General features: G+C 36.0%; 3 protein-coding genes across 8 annotated transcripts; all 3 read right to left on the bottom strand.

The window, feature by feature from the left end:
- Positions 1-42: 42 nt before the first annotated feature.
- LOC145631653 (cytochrome b5-like) lies at positions 43-2,769 on the bottom strand. Of its 3 annotated transcripts, none has more exons than XM_081683783.1 (4): positions 2,632-2,769; positions 2,303-2,409; positions 638-704; positions 43-558 (listed from the first exon to the last, which is right to left on the bottom strand). In XM_081683783.1, the coding sequence occupies exons 2-4, from the start codon at positions 2,387-2,389 to the stop codon at positions 305-307; spliced, it is 408 nt and encodes a 135-aa protein (XP_081539909.1). In that variant the 5' UTR covers positions 2,390-2,409; positions 2,632-2,769; the 3' UTR covers positions 43-304. The 3 variants fall into 3 exon arrangements, with proteins under 3 accessions (XP_081539909.1, XP_081539908.1, XP_081539910.1); XM_081683782.1 differs by having other exon boundaries at positions 2,567-2,714; XM_081683784.1 differs by lacking the exon at positions 2,632-2,769 and adding an exon at positions 2,494-2,629.
- Positions 2,770-9,620: 6,851 nt separating this feature from the next.
- Positions 9,621-15,475, bottom strand: LOC145631652 (metal-nicotianamine transporter YSL3-like). 4 transcript variants are annotated; one of them, XM_081683780.1, is made up of 10 exons: positions 14,950-15,475; positions 14,617-14,706; positions 14,475-14,516; positions 13,929-14,286; positions 13,009-13,181; positions 11,948-12,045; positions 11,729-11,863; positions 11,455-11,644; positions 11,187-11,301; positions 9,621-10,956 (listed from the first exon to the last, which is right to left on the bottom strand). In XM_081683780.1, exons 4-10 carry the CDS (start codon positions 14,281-14,283, stop codon positions 10,052-10,054), a joined length of 1,971 nt encoding a protein of 656 aa, XP_081539906.1. In that variant the 5' UTR covers positions 14,284-14,286; positions 14,475-14,516; positions 14,617-14,706; positions 14,950-15,475; the 3' UTR covers positions 9,621-10,051. The 4 variants fall into 4 exon arrangements, with proteins under 4 accessions (XP_081539906.1, XP_081539904.1, XP_081539905.1 ...); XM_081683778.1 differs by having other exon boundaries at positions 14,381-14,706; XM_081683779.1 differs by lacking the exon at positions 14,475-14,516.
- A 149-nt stretch (positions 15,476-15,624) lies between these two features.
- Positions 15,625-21,199, bottom strand: LOC145631651 (metal-nicotianamine transporter YSL3-like). Its single transcript, XM_081683777.1, has 8 exons — positions 20,742-21,199; positions 20,174-20,528; positions 19,414-19,586; positions 18,242-18,339; positions 18,019-18,153; positions 17,744-17,933; positions 17,510-17,624; positions 15,625-16,737 (listed from the first exon to the last, which is right to left on the bottom strand). Exons 2-8 carry the CDS (start codon positions 20,523-20,525, stop codon positions 15,812-15,814), a joined length of 1,989 nt encoding a protein of 662 aa, XP_081539903.1. The 5' UTR covers positions 20,526-20,528; positions 20,742-21,199; the 3' UTR covers positions 15,625-15,811.

Here is a 21,199-nt window from a genome sequence, read left to right as displayed (position 1 = left end):
AAAAACAGAGAGACAATAAGAAAAGGTGAGAATTAACACTGATAAACTTATAACGAAAAATATTACTGCAAAGCACAAACACATTGAAATTCTTAACAAAGGTTTGCCACATACAATTATCCAATGAGCAGCAGAACAGTGACCTGAGTGTACATCCAGAATCACAGTAATATAGCATGATAGAAACTAGAACAGAACCTTCAGACACAACCAACTGAATAATGATCAATAATCCAAGGACTGAGACTTCTGAATAGCTAATTGATACATGCCTAGATTCACTCTTCAGAGGACAGATAATTTTCTAATCCTCCTTTTTGGTGTAGTGACGCACTGTGAAAGCCAGACCTAAGATGAGAAGGGGTACCAGGAACTGTAAGATCTTGATAATAAACTCGGGTGTCTTGTCATGATTGTAATGAGCTTGTTGTGGTGGAACATATGAGCGCTTTAGAGGGACAGTTGATACGTCGATTTCTCCAACGTAGTATTTGTCCATCATCTCTCTGGCTGAATCACTGTGTCCCACATCTTCAAAATCGTTTGTTGCGTCTTTGCCTATATAAAAATGTGTAAGAAGCTAAGATGCATGCTTAGTAATGTAGATGGCAAATAAGAGAAATGTAGGGAAACGCACCAGTTGCAGATAAAAGAACTTCATCACCACCAGGATGGTCTTCCATAAAAGGGGTTACATCATAGACCTGAATATGTCAATCAGCAAAGTGCCATTAATTTTCACAATTATTCCCTCTACCAAGATATGATTGTCACATAATTAAGAATACTTCATGGTAAGGATATGTTATAATAATACTAAAAGACCCATAATTGGTCTAAATTGATCCATCTGACACCCCTCATAACTCAATGTCAGTAGGGCTTCTTGGAATATACAATCATAAATCTATAGGATATATGAACTTCACAGATATCCCAAAGTAATTAGAGAGAGTAATAAAACTGGACAGATGGAGCAAAATTTAGATGCAGCAGAAGTGATGTAATGTTAATATAATTCAGGGAACGTGCACATTTGAAACAGGAAGCAACCCCAAACAAAAATTGAAAGAGCAATGATCGAAATCAAAAACTAAGGCTGTAGCAATCAATCAAGAGATTACTAATGATATTATGATTTACATAGTGTAAGATGCAGAAAACATAGATAGAGGTAAATTCGGTTAGTTTAAGATTACATCACATGTACGATTACATCACATGTGCATAAGGTTCTACACTGACACTATCAAGTGATTGAAGACTTGAGAGAACATGGTTGTTTCATACTAACTGATATGATAAAAACCACATTGAGAAAAGCCATAAAAAAACAGAACCCCCTGAATAACAATTGATTCTGGAAAATGTTCTTATGTTCTATTCTCAGCTAGTTTTCACTGACAAGCTGTATCGGCCAAATAACAAGATCCAAAGTGGGGATCATTATTCTTGTTACTATAGGCCAAGAAAGATAGTTCATCAAATCAAGATGCTCTATCATGCACAACCAACTTGCAAAGACTACACAATGAATCACTCATCATATTGAACAGTCCGCTCTCAGAACAGTATCCATCAAAGAGAATACTGATGAAGAAGGCTCGTGCCATTCGTGTCTCTCAAATCTTAGAAGTTTGAACTATTATCTTCTACTAAAGTGTCCAATTTAATAATTTATTAAAGCGTCACACACCTCAAACCCTCTAGCTTCTAATGCATTTCTTGTGGATTAAAAACCTCAAAGATTCAAGAGTTCTAGTCATACGAGCAATTGAGCATCACCTCACCTCACCAAAATGATTCAAGCTTTCCAGCATTACATATTTATTTATTCAATAACAAATTAGCAAGTGCATGGTAGTCCTTAAAAAAGTTACAAGCACCTAATCTCAAATAATTGGATTCACCCAATGTTATAATTCCTTCATCCGAATATAATTGTCACATTGTGCATTTGTGATAACCCCTCATATATACATATAATGGTATAATAGTATACTATATAACACAATTCTACGATATCTCTTAACAACAATCGTTCAATATATACCATCTTCCCGTCAATTAAATAATTTAATCATTTAAAACGAAAAACAAACATAAATCATTACAATTTATGAATCGCAACAACTTTTTCCGAACATCTTAAATCGGTTTATGTAATGTGGTTCCAGAACAGAAAATATCAAATTAAAATTCGAAATCCCATAAAAGTTATACAAGAACAACAATTCAGACAATTCAAAACCCCAACAAGAAAAATCAAACGGAAAGAGCAAAATTAAAAATGAGATCTGACCTTTCTGGAGATAATTAACCAGCAATCCTTGCTACTGTTGTGCTTTGAAACTTCGTCAAAGGTGTGAACTTTACCATCTGAAGCCATTTTCACCCCTCTTTCTGATCCTACAAACAAAAAATTCAAACAAAAATTAAGTAAAAACCCAGAAAGGTACAGCCAATTAACAACAAACCCAGAAATTTAATTACTTAAACAAATCAATTGAAGTAAAAAAGATTGAATTTTTGAATCCAGATCAAGCAAAGATCCCTCGTTACTTACAAGAGTAGAACAGAGAAAGAGAGAGAAATAGAGAGAAAAAGGTTAAGGTGTTACTACTTCCTTACCAACCAACTTTACGAACGACCAATTGTGGGAATTAAAGTGTGAGAAAGAAAAAGGAAATGCTTAATTTTTAATGGGTAGCAAAATTGACCCTGATTTGCACAGAAATGTCCTGGTGTCCACAAGACTTGTTGACTTTTTGGTTTGCACGACTGCCAGATTCATTTATATACGAAGTACGAGTACTTTTTTTATGAGGAGAAAAAGATTATTCAATTTTCTCTAATCTAATGTTGTGAGAGTATACATACTCTTTCTAAATTTAATTTAATGAAACGTTTTGACTTTTTGTGTCAATTTTAATGTAGAGAAATTAGGAATATTGTTAATTGTTTTAAGTTTATTGATTTTGTTCCTGTTTTTAGAGAAGCGAATTGCATAGCTCATTCTATGACTCATTTTACCCCGCTTTAGTAGAGCTGTCAAAAGTTGACCCGATCCGACCCGACCCGAAATAACTGACTCAAATCCGATTATTAACCGACCCGACCCGAAATAACCGACTCAAATCCGATTATTAACCGACCCAACCCGAACCCGAAAAAATGGTGACCCAAACCCGACCTGAAACCAACCCTGACCCGAGTTGACCCGAATATGTGAGACCCGAACATGAACAGATCTGGAGATGACCCGACCCGAATGTAACCCGTAAATTATTGACCTGAACCGAACCTGACTTGAATTGAAATTGACCCAAACCCGTTTTAATCCGTCAAAACTCGAATTTGACCCGACTTGTCAATAACCTGACCTGAATTAAACCCGACCCGTTCCTGACCCGACCCGAATTTAACCCAACCTGTTACAAACCTGACCCGAAATCAACACGACTTATTATTGACCTAACCCAAATTCAACCCGACTTGTTATTGACCCGACCCGAATTTTACAAGACCTATTACTAACCCGATCCAAAAATTAAACCCGATATGTTACTAACCCGACTCGAAATCAACACTTGTTATTGACCCGACCTAAATTCAACCCAATTGTTCCTGACCAGATTTCAAATCACCTTAAATGCAATTTAGACCACCTTATTATTGTTGATCAAAGCATTTTGTCTAAGGAGACCAAGTCGGTCCAGGCCAGCAAAAGAAAGGAACATCATTATCAAATTTAAGAGTTAAATATAGTATATATTTGTTGTATGGTCAAAGGAGATAATTATCTTCCTAAATTATAAACTATAGTTCCCTAGTATATTGTCATATATATTATAGTCAAAGGAAATAATTAGCTTGATAAAAATGATAATTATCTATTTATAGTTAGTTGAACCCGAATATGACCTGACTTGGAAATGACCCGACCTGATTGTAACCTGCAAATTATTGACTTGAACATAACCCAACTTGACTCCGAGAATGACCCGACTTGAAAATGACCCAACCTGTTTATAACCCGCAAATTATTGACTTGAATCGAACCTGACTTGAACCCGAGAATGACCCGACTTGAAAATGACCCGACCTGATTATAACCCGCAAATTATTGACTTAAACCGAACCCGACTCAAACCCGAGAATGACCCGACCTAATTCTAAACCGCAAATTGTTGACTTGAACCGAACCCAACTCGAACCCGAGAAATACCCTAACCCGTTTTAACCCGAATTAAACCCGATTTATTGTTCACCCGCAAATGTAACATGACCTAAATCCGACCCAAACCCGACAAGAAGTATGACCCAACAAGACCAGACTCAAGCATGACCCAACCCAAACCCGACACACATAGGTTATGGAATTAATCCAAATTGACTCGACACGAGTTGAACCGACCCACTTTTACTGACCCAAACCCGACCCGTTTACCCGAATTGACAGCTCTATACGAAACCTCCAAAATTTCTCAAAAAGTGTGGATATTAGTCTTCAATTTTGGAATTTTTTGACTTTTTTTCACCCATAAATAAAAATTGTCAAAATGTTTACCATGATCCCTAATACCCTCTGGGAGTTCAATTGGATGGGTAAAACCATCCAATTTTCCTTTAAACGACCAATTTACCGGTTTACAATTTGCACCGATTTCATTAACTCAAGCTTACCACGAACATTTATGACAACATATAATAATCATATATGGATCTAAACGGCATTATATGACCCTCGAGATATATCCCCTAATATCTCAATGCTTTTAAACATTGGACCTTGAAACATTCGAAATTTCTCAAAAAGAGTGGTATAAGACTTCAATTTTGGAATTTTTTGACTTTTTTTCGCCCGGATACAAAAATTGCTGAAATGTTTACCATGGTCCCAAATACCCTCTGGGAGTCCAATGGGTGGGTGGAACCATTCAATTTGTCTTTAAACGACTAATTTACCGGTTTACAACTCACACCGATTTCATTAATTCAAGCATACCACGAACATTTATGATGACAACAAATAATGATCATATATGGTTCCAAACGACATTATATGACCCCGAGATGTGTTCCCTAGAATTTCAAGAATTTTCGACACCAGGCCCCCGAAGACTCCAAAAATTCTCAAAAAGCGTGAATATAGCCTTCAATTTTGGAATTTTTTGACTTTTTTTCGCCCGGAAATAAAAATTGCCGAAATGTTTACCATGGTCCCCAATACCCTCAAGGAGTCCAATTGGGTGGGTGTAACCATCCAATTTGCCTTTAAACGACCTATTTACTGGTTTACAACTTGCACCGATTTCATTAACTCAAGCCTATCACTAAGATCTATGACAACATATAATGATCATATGTGGTTCCAAACGACATTATATGACCCCCAGATGTATTCCCTAAATTCTCAAGACTTTGCGACATCGGGCCACGAAACCTCAAAAAATTTTCAAAAAGCGTGGACATTAGCCTTTAATTTTTGAAAATTTTGACTTTTTTTCAACAGAAAATAAAAATTGAAGAAATGTAAACCATTGTCCTTAATACCCTCTGGTAGTCCAATTGGGTGGGTGGAAGTGTGGAACTATCCAATTTGCCTTTAAACGACCAATTTACCGGTTTACAACTTGCACCGATTTCATTCACTCAAGTCTACCACGAACATTTATGACAATAAATAGTGATCATATATGGTTTCAAACGACATTATATGACCCCGAGATGTATTCCCTAGAATTTCAAGGCTTTTCGATACCGGGCCCCGAAACCTCCAAAATTTCTTAAAAAGCGTGGATATTAGCCTTTAGTTTTGGAATTTTTAAGACTTTTTTTTGCCTGGAAATAATAATTGCCGAAATGTTTACCATTGTCCCTAATATGTTTCGGGAGTTCAATTGGGTGGGCGGAACCATCCAATTTACCATTAAACAACCTATTTAACGGTTTATAACTTGCACCGATTTCATTAACTCAAGCCTACCACGAACATTTATGACAACAAATAATGATCATATATGGTTCCAAACGACACTAAATGACCCCGAGATGTATCCCCTAGAATTGCAAGACTTTTCGACACCGGGCTCCGAATCCTCCAAACTTTCTCAAAAAGCGTGTATATTAGCCTTCAATTTTGAAATTTTTGTCTTTTTTTCGCCCAGAAATAAAAATTGCCGAAATGTTTACCATGGTCCCTAATACCGTCCGGGAGTCCCATTGGGTGGGTGGAACCATCCAATTTGCCTTTACACGACCAATTTTCCAGTTACAGCTTGCACCGATTTCATTAATTTAAGCCTACCACGAACATTTATGACAATAAATAATGATCATATACGGTTCCAAACGACATTATATGACCCCAAGATGTATCCCATAGAATTTCAAGAATTTTCGACACCGGGTCCCGAAACCTCCAAAATTTCTCAAAAAACGTGGATATTAGCCTTTTATTTTGGAATTTTTTTGACTTTTTTTCGCTCGGAAATAAAAATTGTCGAAATGTTTACCATGGTCCCTAATACCCTCCGGGAGTCCAATTGGGTGTGTGGAACCATTCAATTTGCTTTTGAACGGCCAATTTACCGGTTTACAACTTGCACCGATTTACAACGGCCAATTTAATTAACTTGCACCGAATTCGACTTGAACTGAAATTGACCCAAACCCGTTTTAACCCGTTAAAACCCAAATTTAATTTGACTTGTTACTAACCTGACTTGAATTCAACCCGACCCGTTCCTAACCCGACCCGAATCTAACCTAACCTGTTACAAACCCGACCCGAAATTATCCCAACTTGTTATTGACCTTAGTCACCTTACCCAAATTCAATCCGACTTGTTATTGAGCCGACCCGAATTTTGTCATACCTATTATTTACCCAACTCAAAAATTCAACCCGATCTGTTACTAACCTGACTCGAAATTATCACGACTTGTTATTGACCCGACCTAAATTCAACCCAAATTGTTCCTGACCAGATTTCAAATCACCTTAAATGTAATTTATACCACCTTATTATTGTTGATCAAAGCATTTTGTCTTGGGAGACCAAGTCGGTCCAGGCCAGCAAAGAAAATGAGCATCATCCTCAAATTTAAGAATTAAATATATTATAGTTGTATGATCAAAGGAGATAGTTATCTTTCTAAATTATAAACTATAGTTCCCTAGTATATTGAAATATACATTATAGTCAAAGGAAATAATTAGCTTGATAAAAATGATAATTATCTATTTATAGTTAGTTGAACCTGAATATCAACTTACTTGGAAATAACCTGACTTGGAAATTAGCACAAAAAAATGTATCCATTTTCAAAATAACCACCCATTTAATTTTTGGTTTTATTTTACCACCCCTTAAATTAAAAAACTACTCAAATTACCACCCATTATCGATTTTATTTTACCGTAACCCATAGCGCGTAGCTCCTATGGGTTTTAGCAAACATATAGGATGAAAAATATACCATTACATGTATATTAGGTGATATGTGGTAAATATTTTATGGGAAAATATTCAACGTATATGATGGTAAAAAGTACCACTGCATGCATAATAGTACACAAAAAGTATTATTCAAACAATTTATATAATAACAGTACATTATATATGCATAATGGTACATTATAATGTACTCTACTTTTGCCCTCCTATATATTTACAAACACATATAGGAGCTATGCGCCTAGTTGCACTCTACTTTTACCTATTAGGGTAACTTATATATGTTTAAAGGGTAACTTTCATTCATTAAAGGGTAACTTTTGATAATTTTTAACTTTGTTTTATGGTACGGTAACATGTTAAAAAATCCATTTATCATAATTCCTTATAGATTAAGTAAATCAATAATTAATGTGCCAAAAACTCTATTTTTTTTTTTTACAGAATGGGATCTTAATTTGTTATTTCAAGTAAATTTTTTTAAGAACGCGATTATATCAAGTAATTTAAAACGGAGAGAATATAAATAACTAATTGACAATGTAACACATAATTTCCCATCAGAATCTCCACATGATGATAATGAAAAAATAAAAATCCAACGCATTTGAGAAGGTTCGTAACACACGACGTGTGGCCTAAATTAATTTCCCCACAATTTGTAACTTCACCCTCTTCCTTTCCACTCACCGCAGTCACACTACTACTACTCTCTTTCTCTTCCCCACCTCATAAATTTTCCGTTACTTCTCCAATCCCCAGATATTATTATTCATTTATTATTTTTATTTTTGCATCTTCTTCAACCCAAAAACTCAGACACCAAAATCGCCGTTAAAAATGGTGCAGAAACCATCTCGATTTCTCACCACCACTTCATTCAACCCACCAACTCTCAACAAATACCCCAAACAACACAAAGAAGAACAAGAAGAAGAACATGAAGAAGAAGAATTCGACGAATGCGACGTCGTTTGGTCTACCTCATCCTCGCCGGAAAAGACAACCACCGCCGTTGAAAACCCGGCAATTACAATCTCCTCAGCCACCGGAATCTCCGCCGCCTTACTCACCCCCGACGAACCCCGAAGCCCAACCTCAATCCAACGCAAAACGACGACGTCTCCAGTTTCAATGATTTCATCCTCTTTCAGTCGTGGAAATGGGCCTGGGTTAGCGGGCTACTATTATGGGAGGAAGTTTCATCAGTCGGCCCCTGTTAATGTCCCCGTTTGGCCCAATGGGCTTGGGAGTCGTAGGAAGCGGGCTTTTGTTGGGCTGGGCCGGTTTGATGAAGTTGATGATGGTGGTGATTTGTTGGATGATGATGGTGAAGAGATGGTGCCGCCTCATGAGATTGTTGCTAGGTCGCATAATGCGACGTCGTTTTCGGTTATGGAAGGTGCTGGAAGAACTCTTAAGGGCAGGGATTTGACTACTGTGCGAAACGCTGTGTTTCAAAAGACTGGCTTTATCGATTGATTTTTTGGGTGTTTTTTAAATAATTTTTGTAATTTGTATAGTAGAGGTGGGAAAAAAAATTAAAGTTTTTTCTCTTCACTAATTTTAGAAATCAGATATTATGAATGTTCGGTGGGAAAATATTTACTTTTTTTTTTTTTTTTTTAAAATAATTATTTTATTATGGTTTTTGTTCTGTTTGGGTTGGGAATCTTGGGAGAGTTGGGAGTCTTGGGACATGTGAGGGATGTAGCTAATTTCGGAATACTATTATTTAGTATAATGTCAGAAAATTCATATTCGTAGCACTAATTAAATACTTTTTTTTTTCTCAAAAAAAATAAAAATAAATACTGCATGTAAAAAATACTTAAATTATTGGTAAAATATTGTTGATTATGATTTAAAAGTAAGTAGTAACCTTTATATTACCACTTTAATTATTGGTAAAAAATTGTTCTTTTTCCAGTGTTATATGGAGTACCAAATTAGCCTTTTCACCTCACCTTATTTTCGTTGTCTCAAGTAGAAAACCAAAGTATAATTTCTTTTGTAAATATTCCTAGTGTATTTCACATTTGATTTTATATTTCCTTCACCTTCCTTAATTTACATGCAAAATGAGAAAGGAGCATGTAGGAAAATAAGTTTAAAGATGAATACAAGTAGGATTAAATAAGACAGATGAAATTTTGGCGAAGAGATCATTACTTCAGACATACTCTCGACAATATATGCATATACAGAGTATTGCCTTACCCAAAGTATAATATACATTAGGACTAATTTGAGACTATTAATTCAGTCCAAATCCAATCATATAACATCTAATAAACAAGCTAATGCCCTGTATTACAAACAGAGAACTAGCAAATTATTCACAAGTCTACAGAAAATAAAGGCTTCATAGCAACTTAGCTACTTGTATGAGATTAAAACATAAAATCAACAGTCAATTCTATGATTTCTATCAAAGCACTATCGTATCGCTTGTATTTATTTTTGCCTCTCACTTCTATGTAGTTGGTGTCGTATTGACTGATTCGCCTTTAGAATCATAATTTAAGTATCTTTCTCTATAAGCTTTGCCTACTATCAATCTATTCCTGCACCTGCTTCTACCATCATCAGGTGGGAGGCTTATGCTTTGCCAAGGCAAATATCGATGATGGAAGTATCCACAGCCCATCTCCGCATATCAGTCCTGAAGCCACTGCAGGAACCATCAAAACTGCTTTCTGGCTGTTTAACCTATGCAATACAAGTACCACCAAGCTCCCAACACACATGTCGATGGCAAAATAAGCTCCTACGAGGAAAGGCACAGCCATTGCCATTGGAAGTGGTACCCACTTCCCGATCTTTTTAGGAGAGGTATCCCTCACCAAGTTGGTCATGACAGCAAACCCGAAAAATGCATAACATAGTTGCAGGCAGTGTTGAGGTAAAGCAGAAAAGCCTTGCACTCCGAGGATAGCCATGTTCCGATAGATAAGGGCATATGGAGCCTTGTACTCTCCATCAGGGTTACCAACATCAAACACACTGTAAAACAGGAAAAATGTGAGTGGAGCAACCACACACCCAATTGCAGTCCCAATAGCCTGGCTAAGAAGCATAGACCTAGGGGATGTGAGGGTAAGGTGGCCAGTCTTGAAATCATGCATTAGATCAGAGGAAATGGAAACAATGGACTTGATTAGGCCACAGCCCACAAGCCCTGCAACAACACCAGTATTTTCACCCGCTAGAGCAGCAAGCATGAAAAGTGCAACTTTTCCATAATTATAGGCCATGTTCATATCTGTTAAACCAGCACCATAGGCATTGCAAAAACTGAGAGAAGGAGCTAGCATGTAGGCAACAACAACATAGTACCACTTCAACTCCGGGAACAGTACAGGTATCACGATAATAGAGATTATGGAGAATAATGTGTAGCCAAATAATGCAAGCCACACAGGAATTCCCTCTCTCATGAAGACCTCATTTCTTAGAAGATCCTCTAGCACCTGTTTTTCATTATCTGGACCTGGTATAGACAGAGTCAAGTTGCCCCTTACTAGTTATTAACCATCACCACCCAAAATAAATCCAAACCACATTGGTTTAGGTTGACTCAAATCATGTAAACTTAGTCAGGGTAAAGTGACTCAGCAAAGACCCACTAAATAATTCTTGTTGTTAGGATCCTTGCTATAAACTATGAAGCACCAAAATTTAGTAAATATTTTGTCATAAATTAGTAGATATCTCACTTACATGAGCTAAGATTTTTGTCCTTCAAGCGATCATGGATGCTTCGGGTGATGAAGAACAGTGTCTTGAAAAAATTGTAAAGCCCATCACCTAAAATTAGGGCAATCGAAATAAAAACCTGCAAAAGTGCATCAGAAAGTGCAGGAAAGATCAGAAATGTCATCAATATTGAAGGTACATTTAGCTTTGATTAGTTTTAGAGAAGAGGTGTGAATCATGAATCTGAACATTAAGGAGTGTGAAATTGTGAATTGCCTAATTCAATACCTACTTTGTATCCATTTAGGCTCTTCATGCTACTTTCTGGCAAAGATGAGAGGTACCATGTTCCTTTCATGTCACCAATGAGTGGCCACATCACTCCCCACGATAGAACAGCACCAAGAAGCAATGACAGATTTACTAGGTGAGAACATATCATTCCAGCTCCAATATAGGTCATACTGAAATCAAAGTAAAACCTGCAAAATTCAATTCGGATAGTTAAGATTATGATTGGTATCAGGTGGTACTGAAATTGACAGTAAAAGGGATTAAGTACTTGCGAGTTTTCCCATGCTTTGAACCCAAATGTTGGAAACTGAGGAAAGCCAGATTGGTTTCCACCAGAATAGAACCACTGGACGAAACTCCATAGGAAACTAATGAAGAGATATTTCACAAAGCCATGGACTTCCACCCTGCAAAATATTTACAAGTCTACATTGGTCTCCAGGAGATTACTGTCAGAAAGATGAATCTAGATGTAAATGAATTTGGCTTACCTGGGTTCGTGTTCTCCTCTACCGGCATGGAAACCATTGATTAGATTTGCTGTGGCAGTTCCACTTGGATATTGTAACTTGTAGTCTATTATCATGATCTGGGGATCAAATCTGAAATTATGATTACACTCCACAGCAATTTTGAGGTAAAAGTACATACTGTAATCATCTAATGTAAAATATAAATTAGCTTAATATGTTGCTATGGCTTCAGAAGAAAAGAAGAAAGTGGTATAAAGTGCTTGTCTATCAAGGGAAAATGTGGATGAAGAAAACCCAAACATCTTGATAATCATATCCACCATCTTAAGTATCCACACAAGAAGATAATTTGAACCTCCTCTGTTCAAAGGAACTTATTTATAGCCTTTTTCATATGCTTGCATATACTACTTACATCATTTACCGTTGAATATCATTTATTTATCCAAATGCTGGAAAAGATTTAAAAAATAGTCCCAGATGATCTTCTAAAAATTACCCTCTGAAACATTAATTTACACAGAACAGAAGTCACTGAAATTTAGAAGTCCAAGAAAATAAGTAGGCAGCTACTGAAGTACCATAGAACTTAAGGTCCTAAACAAGAAAATTAAAAGCCTGTTTTAGTCTTCCTTGCCTATAAGGTTATGCAAACAAGATAACATATTTTCCAAAAAAAAAAAAGAAAAAAAGGTTAACAGATTGTATGTCATGAATACAAAAAAGAGGAAAAAAAAAGCTCTTATTTATCACATATTGTATGTCATGAATACAAAAAAGAGGAAAAAAAAAAAAGCTATTCTCTTTCATTGCAAATAAAGGGGAAAGAAAGCCAATAGACTAAAAAGGTAACCACACATCATATTTTCAAAAGCAAACCAAAGATAAGGTGGACAGTGAAAGCTAAGCAAAAAATGTTCTAAAGTGCCACTGTCACTGCGGCTTCACCTAAGCTAAACAGAGAATGTTCCGAGGTGACACTGCCAGGGAATTTCGTTCTTTATCTCGATAATGTATTCTTAGAAAGTTCACTTTACACAAAGGTTCTTAGCATAAACAGGGAAATAAACAAATCAAACCTTTCTTAGCGGAACCAAAGCCAGCAACCCAACAAAGCTGCTAACAAAAAGAAATCCAGTCATCCAACCAACTCCTGGCTCCTTAAAGCTATTGGATGTGTTTCCTTGTGTATCAATCCCAGCTTGCTCGTATGTCTTCCTGTTCAGACCCAACAGGTACGAGCCAAACCCACCTGTAAACATGTAGCATGATACAAATGTTACCAAATACTTCGTAATATTTATTTGAATAATGTGATAGTACATACTAAACCAATTAATTATAGCATCACATAACATCACAGCATATACAATCATATTTAAACAAATTAAACCAATCAAGGTTAAGCTTTTGCCCACTAAATGAAGTTATATAATGAATACACCACTGTCCACTAGTACATAGCTTTGTTGAATGAAAAACTGAAACAACTAAACAAAAAGAAGTTTTTGTCAACTAGACTCATTTGTATACACCGCCAGTAAGTCTAATATGATGAAACTAGTGTCATTTCACCATCAGGATTCCTGCCATAAGCAGATTCTACAGAGACACATTTGTACACACTAAGTTATTTAGACTCGGCTGTTAATGTCCTAAACATGTTTATGTCTAGGTATAAAACTTGGTCATGTTACGTAATATTTGCAAATTTTGATCCAAAATAACAGGTGCCAACACATATCCATATCGGAGTATCAGCCTATCAGGTACCTGAATTCAGCTTTTGGGGTGAAATAAAGAATCCATATAGCATAGATATGCAATAATCACCAACAACATTTAAGTCTTGACCTGTTTGGCTGCAGTCCAACACTCTTGATAAAATATATATACCAGAGTTGCTTCTCCACAACAAAATCGTACATTTCACATATTGGACATCATGACAGTTACTGTACTTCGTTTAACACAAGTTAGAAAGAGAGGATAATCTGACCTCCAACAGCAATACTATAACAAGCAACTGCACAAGTTTGAACAACGGTATTCTCCTGTCTAGTGAAAGGAGTGGTTATAACCCCAAGTTTCTGAAGCAAACTAGTCCAACTCCGAAGGAAAACGAAAGCAAGAAGAGCAGCCGAGACATTAAGATTAGGAATAAGACCAGTTGTGAGAATAAGCTTCATCACTATCACACTGTAAATCACCCCAATCAATAAACTGGCAATAATTCCTCTTACAGTAATCTGTTTTTGCCATGGTGGCACTCTCTTTGTTTCATCTTGAACCTTGTTTTGTTCTTCAAATCCTTCTCTTCCAATAGACTCTTTCAATTCAATATCACTCCCCATATCCTGCAATAATCTATGTGATTATATGCTCAAAAAAATTTGCTACTAACCCCAAAGTCCAAACCATCAAAGACTGTAACTTTTTTTAGAAATTAACCTTGATAATAAAATTAACTGAATTCTAACAAATTCAGAATGTCAACTTATTTAATCAATTTAAGTCTTGGGGTAGTACAACGGTACCCCAATACCTCGGATCAAATCTCGTCTTCATCGTTGCCCTTTGTGGTGCTCTCTCCACAATAAAACAAAAGGAATCAAATAAACTTTGGGGAAAAAGGAAGGAAAGATGCAGCATAAAGAATAATGGCAAACATTTTTGAGAGATCTTACCTCACTTCCCAATAGTGTTAGCTTTTTGCCGCGACAAAGAATTCAGATTCTGTGACGATTGCAAAGGTAAACCCTCAATTATTGCTCCGCCTACACCATAATATTCTTCAGCAAAAGTACAAATGCAGGAAAAAAGGGGAAAAATCAAAATTTCCCAAGTGGGTATCTCCATTATTCAATCAGTTCGCAATAAAGCTCTTTAAAACAAAAATGAAATCCCAAATCACCATCTTCCAAAAAAGAATAAAAAAAGATGATGAAGAAATCTGAAATCAGAATTTAGGAATAAGCAAAGAATGGGATGAAATTAACTGAGTTAAGAAGAAGTCTCACCAGAAACAAATTGAATTTTTCTGGCATATTACAAGCAACTTGTTCTGCTACTGCCATTTGCAATAGCAACTGTGCAAAGAACTTCATATTGATCTTTTTAATCTTTTAACTTGTGCATCGCACGAGTTTCAAAGCTAGTTATTAACCCGTACTTTTTTTTTTTTTTTTAAAAGAAAGTTATTAACCCGTACCTTATACTACGTACATTAAAAAAAAAAAATGAAGAGTTGACCTTCATAGGTTTATAACAAGTCATGTTCACCAGATTCATGACCTTGTTCATCTTTAGTCTTGTTAGTAAAATAAGGTAGTTATACAAAATTACATATGTTGAGAGTATATACGAGAAAAGTATTTATTTTAAATAAAGGAATTATTGTCTTTCTAATTAATACGAAGTATCAAATAAAAGTACTTTACAGTTTAATGCCTGAAAATATAAGCGTAGTCTATCTAATGCGTAGTACGAGTACAAGTGTACAACATAATACCACGGAGCTAAATAGTTACAATAGTATCTGCAAGCTACAATGGAAGGGCTAAGAAGCTAAACTATGATATTACTATTACATTACTAATTGCTCCATACATTTGTATAAATACACCACCAAGCCCAAACTAAGGTTCAAACAATATTACCACAATGCTGTTGTATGTAATAAGTATATTTGTTTCTGACTTTAATGTAAGTTTAACTGTTTAAGTATCATATATACTAACTCAGCTTTTGTGTTACTACTGTTAATTCTCTTCAGTGCAAAATTTTCCAAAAGTTACCTCCATATCTCACCATAATATTTCAATAACCTCTATAAGCTAGCCTTTCTATCGATTTTATTAGCTATCATCAACAAATTGGAGTCTAAGAAGATTGAAAGGTCATACAGATGGGAGGATTGAGCTTCAACAAGGCAAGTATCGATGATGGAAGAATCCACAGCCCATCTCCACATATCAGTCCTGAAGCGACTGCAGGAATCATCAAATTTGCTTTCTGACTGTTTAACTTATGCCACACAAACACCACCAAGCTCCCAACACACATGTCGATGGCAAAATAGGCCCCTACAAGAAAAGGCACGGCCATTGCCATCGGAAGTGGAACCCACTTCCCGATCTTTTTAGGGGAGACATCCCTCACCAAGTTGGCCACAACAGCAAATCCGAAAAATGCATAGCATAGTTGCAGGCAGTGTTGAGGTAAAGCTGAAAAGCCCTGCACTCCGAGGATGGCCATGTTCCGGTAGATGAGGGCATAGGGAGCTTTGTACTCTCCATCAGGGTTACCAACATCAAATGCATTATAGAAGAGGAAGAACGTGAGTGGGGCCACAACACACCCGATTGCAGTCCCAATAGCCTGGCTAAGAAGCATTGATCGAGGAGAAGTGAGGGTAAGGTGGCCGGTCTTGAAGTCATGCATCAGATCAGAGGAGATTGAGACAATGGACTTGATAAGACCACAGCCTACGAGCCCTGCCACCACACCAGAATCTTTACCTGCTAAAGCCGAAAGTACGAAAAGTGCTACTTTTCCATAATTGTAGGCCATGTTCATATCAGTTAAACCAGCTCCATATGCATTGCAAAAACTGAGAGAAGGTGCTAATATGTAGGCCGCAACAACATAGTACCATTTCAACTCAGGGAACATTTTAGGTATGATAATGATAGAGATTACGGAGAAGAATATGTAGCCAACACATGCAAGCCAAATGGGTATTCTCTCTCTCATGAAGAACTCATTTCTTTGAAGATCATCTGTTTCCCGCTTTTGGCCATCTGGACCTGTACACAAAATCAAGCATTAGTCCATTACTAGTATGTACTACAACAATTAACACCCAGAATGGATCCAACCCACATGCACGGGCTAGGTTGGTTCACATGTATATAAGACATAGAGTTGCTAGGCTCCTCACTATAAAGTAGGGGTGAAAGTTTGGTTTGCGGTTTGGATTATAGCCAAAACCGAATTCAATCCAAATTAATTCGGTTTCGGAAATCTCAATCCGAATCCAAACCGATTTAAGATTCAATCCAATCCAAACCAAACCGAATTAATTCGGTTTTTCAAATTAGAATCCAATCCAAACCGAAATTTGTTCCCTTCTTTTGCAACATTCAAATCCAAAACCCGAACTTCACCCAGAAAATTCCTACAATCATTTCTTGTTAACAACATTCTTTGTGAAAGAGTAAGATATTGTGAAAGGAAAATTGAAAATTAGGTTTTTTTTAAAGTTTATATATGAAAGGGGAAAGTGGTTGGATACTTTGAAAAAAAAAATGGGTTTAACGTAATCGGTCGAAATTCGGTTTATAATTCGGTTTTCGGTTTTTTTTTAAATCCTAAACCGAATCCAATCCGTAATCCATATTTTTTAATTTTTCCAAACCGATCCAATCCGAATTCTAAAAAAATCCAAACCGGATTACTAATTCGGTTTGGTTTTCGATTCGGTTCGGTTTTAATCCGAATTACTTACACCCTTACTATAAAGCACCAAAACTCAGTCAATATCTTGTCATGAATTGGTGATTTGAGAGTCTCACTTACTTGAGCTTAGGTTATTTTCCTTCATGCGATAATGGATGCTCCGAATGGTGAAGAATAGTATCTTGAGAAAGTTGTAGAGCCCGTCGCCTAGGATTAAGGCTATAGAAATGAAAACCTGGAAAAGATTATCAACAAGCAAAGCAAAAGTCAGAATTTCCATCACTTTTCAAGGCATTAGTAGTAAGTGGGACTGATCTGAATCATGAAAATCAGAACCCCAAATTCAGTTCACACCTTGTATCCATTCAGACTCTTCATGCTGCTTTCTGGCAATGACGAAGGGAACCAATTTCCTTTCAGATCCCCGATAAGTGGCCACATTACTCCCCACGATAAAACAGCACCAAAAAGTAATGACAGATTTACTAGGTGAGAGCAAATCATTCCGGCTCCAATATAGGTCATGCTGAAATCAAAGTAAAACCTGCAAAATTTGATTCAAACAGTTCCAATTATGAAAAATGGATTGGTAGAGTAAACAATGGCAAAAAATAGGACTGGTTACTCACGAGTTTTGCCATGCTTTTAACCCAAATGTTGGAAACTGAGAAAAGCCACACTGGTCTCCACCAGTATAAAACCACTGGAAGAAACCCCATAGGAAACTGATGGAGAAATATTTTACAAAGCCACGAACTTGCTTCCTATAAAAAAATACAACGATTAACATTAGTCTCTAGCAGCTTATCATGAGAGGTTAAATTAGGTTCATTTTATTTAAAATTAGCTTACTTGGCTATCTTGTCACCTTTGGGGGTGTGGAAACCATTTATAAGAACTGCTGTTGCAGTCCCACTTGGGTAACTTAGCTTGTAGTCTATTATCATGATCTGCAGATCAAAATTACAGAACATTTAGGGGTTATGACATACACTGTAAAACCTTACAACAATGATTTTGCAGCAAATTATGCAACTTCTCAATATAGTTACGATTGTTATGAATCTTATGACTTAAGGAAAAAAGACGGAACCAAGGAGTGGCAGAAGTTCCTCTCTGTACATTACTGTAGGCCTTTAAGGGTTTGCTGACAATTATAGGCTGTAGTATGAACACAACTTGCACAAGAGAAGGAAAACCAAATTTCTCGAAATTCTTAACTCATCATCTAATCTATTCAATAAGTATCCACACAAAAGGTTTATTTTAACAAATTATCACAAGAACTTTTTTTATTCATCTGAAAATACTTTAAAAAAAATATTTCTAGAGATCTTTTAAATATGAGCTTTGTAACATGCATTAATTTGCACATAATAATGTACACTAAGAGAATAACAAGTCCAAAAGAGAAAACAGTAGGCATTATGGTAGAATCTAAGGTTTAAGTGAGGATATTACAGGACAATAGGAGTCAGAGAAAATATGTTATTTGTCATTCTCTAAAACATTCCTATAAGGAGATGTCTCTTCCTTGACCGTTAGAATGTAAAGTGATGCAAACAAGATCACATGTTTGCAAAGAAAGTAAAACGAATATGATTAGCAGGACAAGGAGAAAAAACGGAAGGACAATACAAAGAATAAAAGTTCTTGTTCATCGCAATCCACATGTTACGATTATTATCATTATTCTTCATTCTCTTTCAATAGGAACTAAGGGACCAAGAAAGCCGAAAATGCTATAAAAAGTAACCATATCTGATAGTGGGAATTTAACCCCACAACAATATGCCCAAATCAAAACTAAACATAAGGTGGAGAAGCAAAGTTAACAAGAGAATATACAAAGATAAAGTAAGCCTACATAATAGCTAAGCTTAGAGAATGTTCTAAGGTGACTATGTGATTGCATACCCATTATCTTGATAAAAAAGTTCTTTGTTGGTGATACACTTTATTTAGAATCTCTTTTCTTATTACATGAAATATGGAAAAGTAAAGGATGATAAATTAATACAGACCTTTCTTAGAGGAACCAAAGCCAGCAGCCCAACAAAACTGCTAACAAAGAGAAATCCAGTCATCCAACCAACTCTAGGCTCCTTGTAGCTATTCGGGTCATTTCCCACCGAATCGACCCCAGCTTGTTCATATGTCCTCTTATTCAGACCCAATAGATATGATCCAAAACCACCTGTAATTTGAAATATGTAAGGTAAAATACTGTTACAAGTTATGCAGTAGTAAACCAAATAAAATATCACATAACAGCAAATTAAGCTATAGTTCAATAACACTAATAAATTAAACTAAATAGGGTTGCCTTAAGCCTCTGTACACTAACAGACCAGTATTGCCACACTATTAGTTAAGCCTTATGTAACAAAGTTACCAAACTTGTGTCTACTGCTAGGTCTGCTACCATGTATAAGCATATACTATGTTACTCAGAGAGTCAGAGTCTCAGTCTCAGTCTCAGACACAGTGACTAGTGTTTTATGTCGTACGTTGTACACTTGTACGTGCCTAAGTGTCAAACTTGGCCATCTTATTAAAAAATTTGCATGTTTTAGTTCAAATATGATGAAGTGCCAAATATCCACACCCATGTCAAACTATAACCATTTAAAACATAGCAAGACCGGTTTTGAGGTGTGCTAGGTGAAATGAAAAGTCCAAGTAACATCGATATAACAAAATTGTACAATTCAAACATTGGACATCATAACATCATGTATCTAGCAATTTAAAACTAGTAGTTAGAAAGGTTGGTTATCTAACCTCCAACAGCAATACTGTAGCAAGCAACAGCACAAGTTTGAACAACAGTATTCTCTTGTCTAGTAAAAGGTGTGGTTACAATCCCAAATTTCTGAAGCAAACTAGTCCAACTCCGAAGTACAACATAAGCAACAAGAGCAGCTGAGACGTTAAGATTAGGAACAAGACCAGTTGTAAGATTTAGCTTCATCACTATCACACTGTAAATAATCCCAATTAATATACTGGCAATTATTCCTCTTATTGTAATTTGTTTTTGCCACGGTGGCACTCTCTTTATTTCTTCTTGCACCTTGTTTTGCTCTTCAAAATCCTCTCTTTCCATTTCCCTCATTTCACCATTACTTCCCATTTCCTGTAATTAATTACCGTAGTTAGTAACTGGTATAGAGAGACACCAACAACAATGATGTAGACGGGATTTAATGTCGGGTTTTTGGAGCCACCCTAAAGACTATACCAATTAAGCTAGCATATGTCCACACAAAACCTAATAAAAAAACAATAACTTTATTTATAATAAGTAATAATCAAATTCTGAGAAGAGAAAAATGCCAAGAATTATTACCTCACTTCAATAGTTTCCAAAAAAACAAAAATAATTCAGATTATGTGACGTTTGCAAAGACAAAATTCCCAGCTATTGCTCCTCCAATATCATGAATTTCTTCCCAACATGAACAATTCCACGCAAATGGGTATCCCTAATATGCAATCAATTTGCATAAAAACTCCTGATAATCTAACAAAAACCCCAAATCATCAAATGGGTGTTTTAGAATTTTTATAAAAAAGAACAAATTTATAATCTTGAATGAACAAGAAAAATTGCAGAGAATGGAGAAGAAATGAGGAATGATTGAGGATTTATAGACATGGGAAAAAAAGATACTTGACCAGAAATGAAAATCAGCAAAGTTTCGACACTTTACAGTCATTAATTCTGGTACTGAAAGAATTAGTAGTACAGAACATTGTACTACACATAAAATAAAAATGTAATAAAAGTTTAAATACTTCGTATAT

The sequence above is a fragment of the Chenopodium album genome, chromosome 5 (assembly GCF_948465745.1).
Source record: "Chenopodium album chromosome 5, dcCheAlbu1.1, whole genome shotgun sequence".
Lineage (NCBI taxonomy): Eukaryota > Viridiplantae > Streptophyta > Magnoliopsida > Caryophyllales > Amaranthaceae > Chenopodium > Chenopodium album.
The sequence above is the reverse complement of the archived record's forward strand: the minus strand, read 5'-3'. Positions and strand labels throughout refer to the sequence as shown.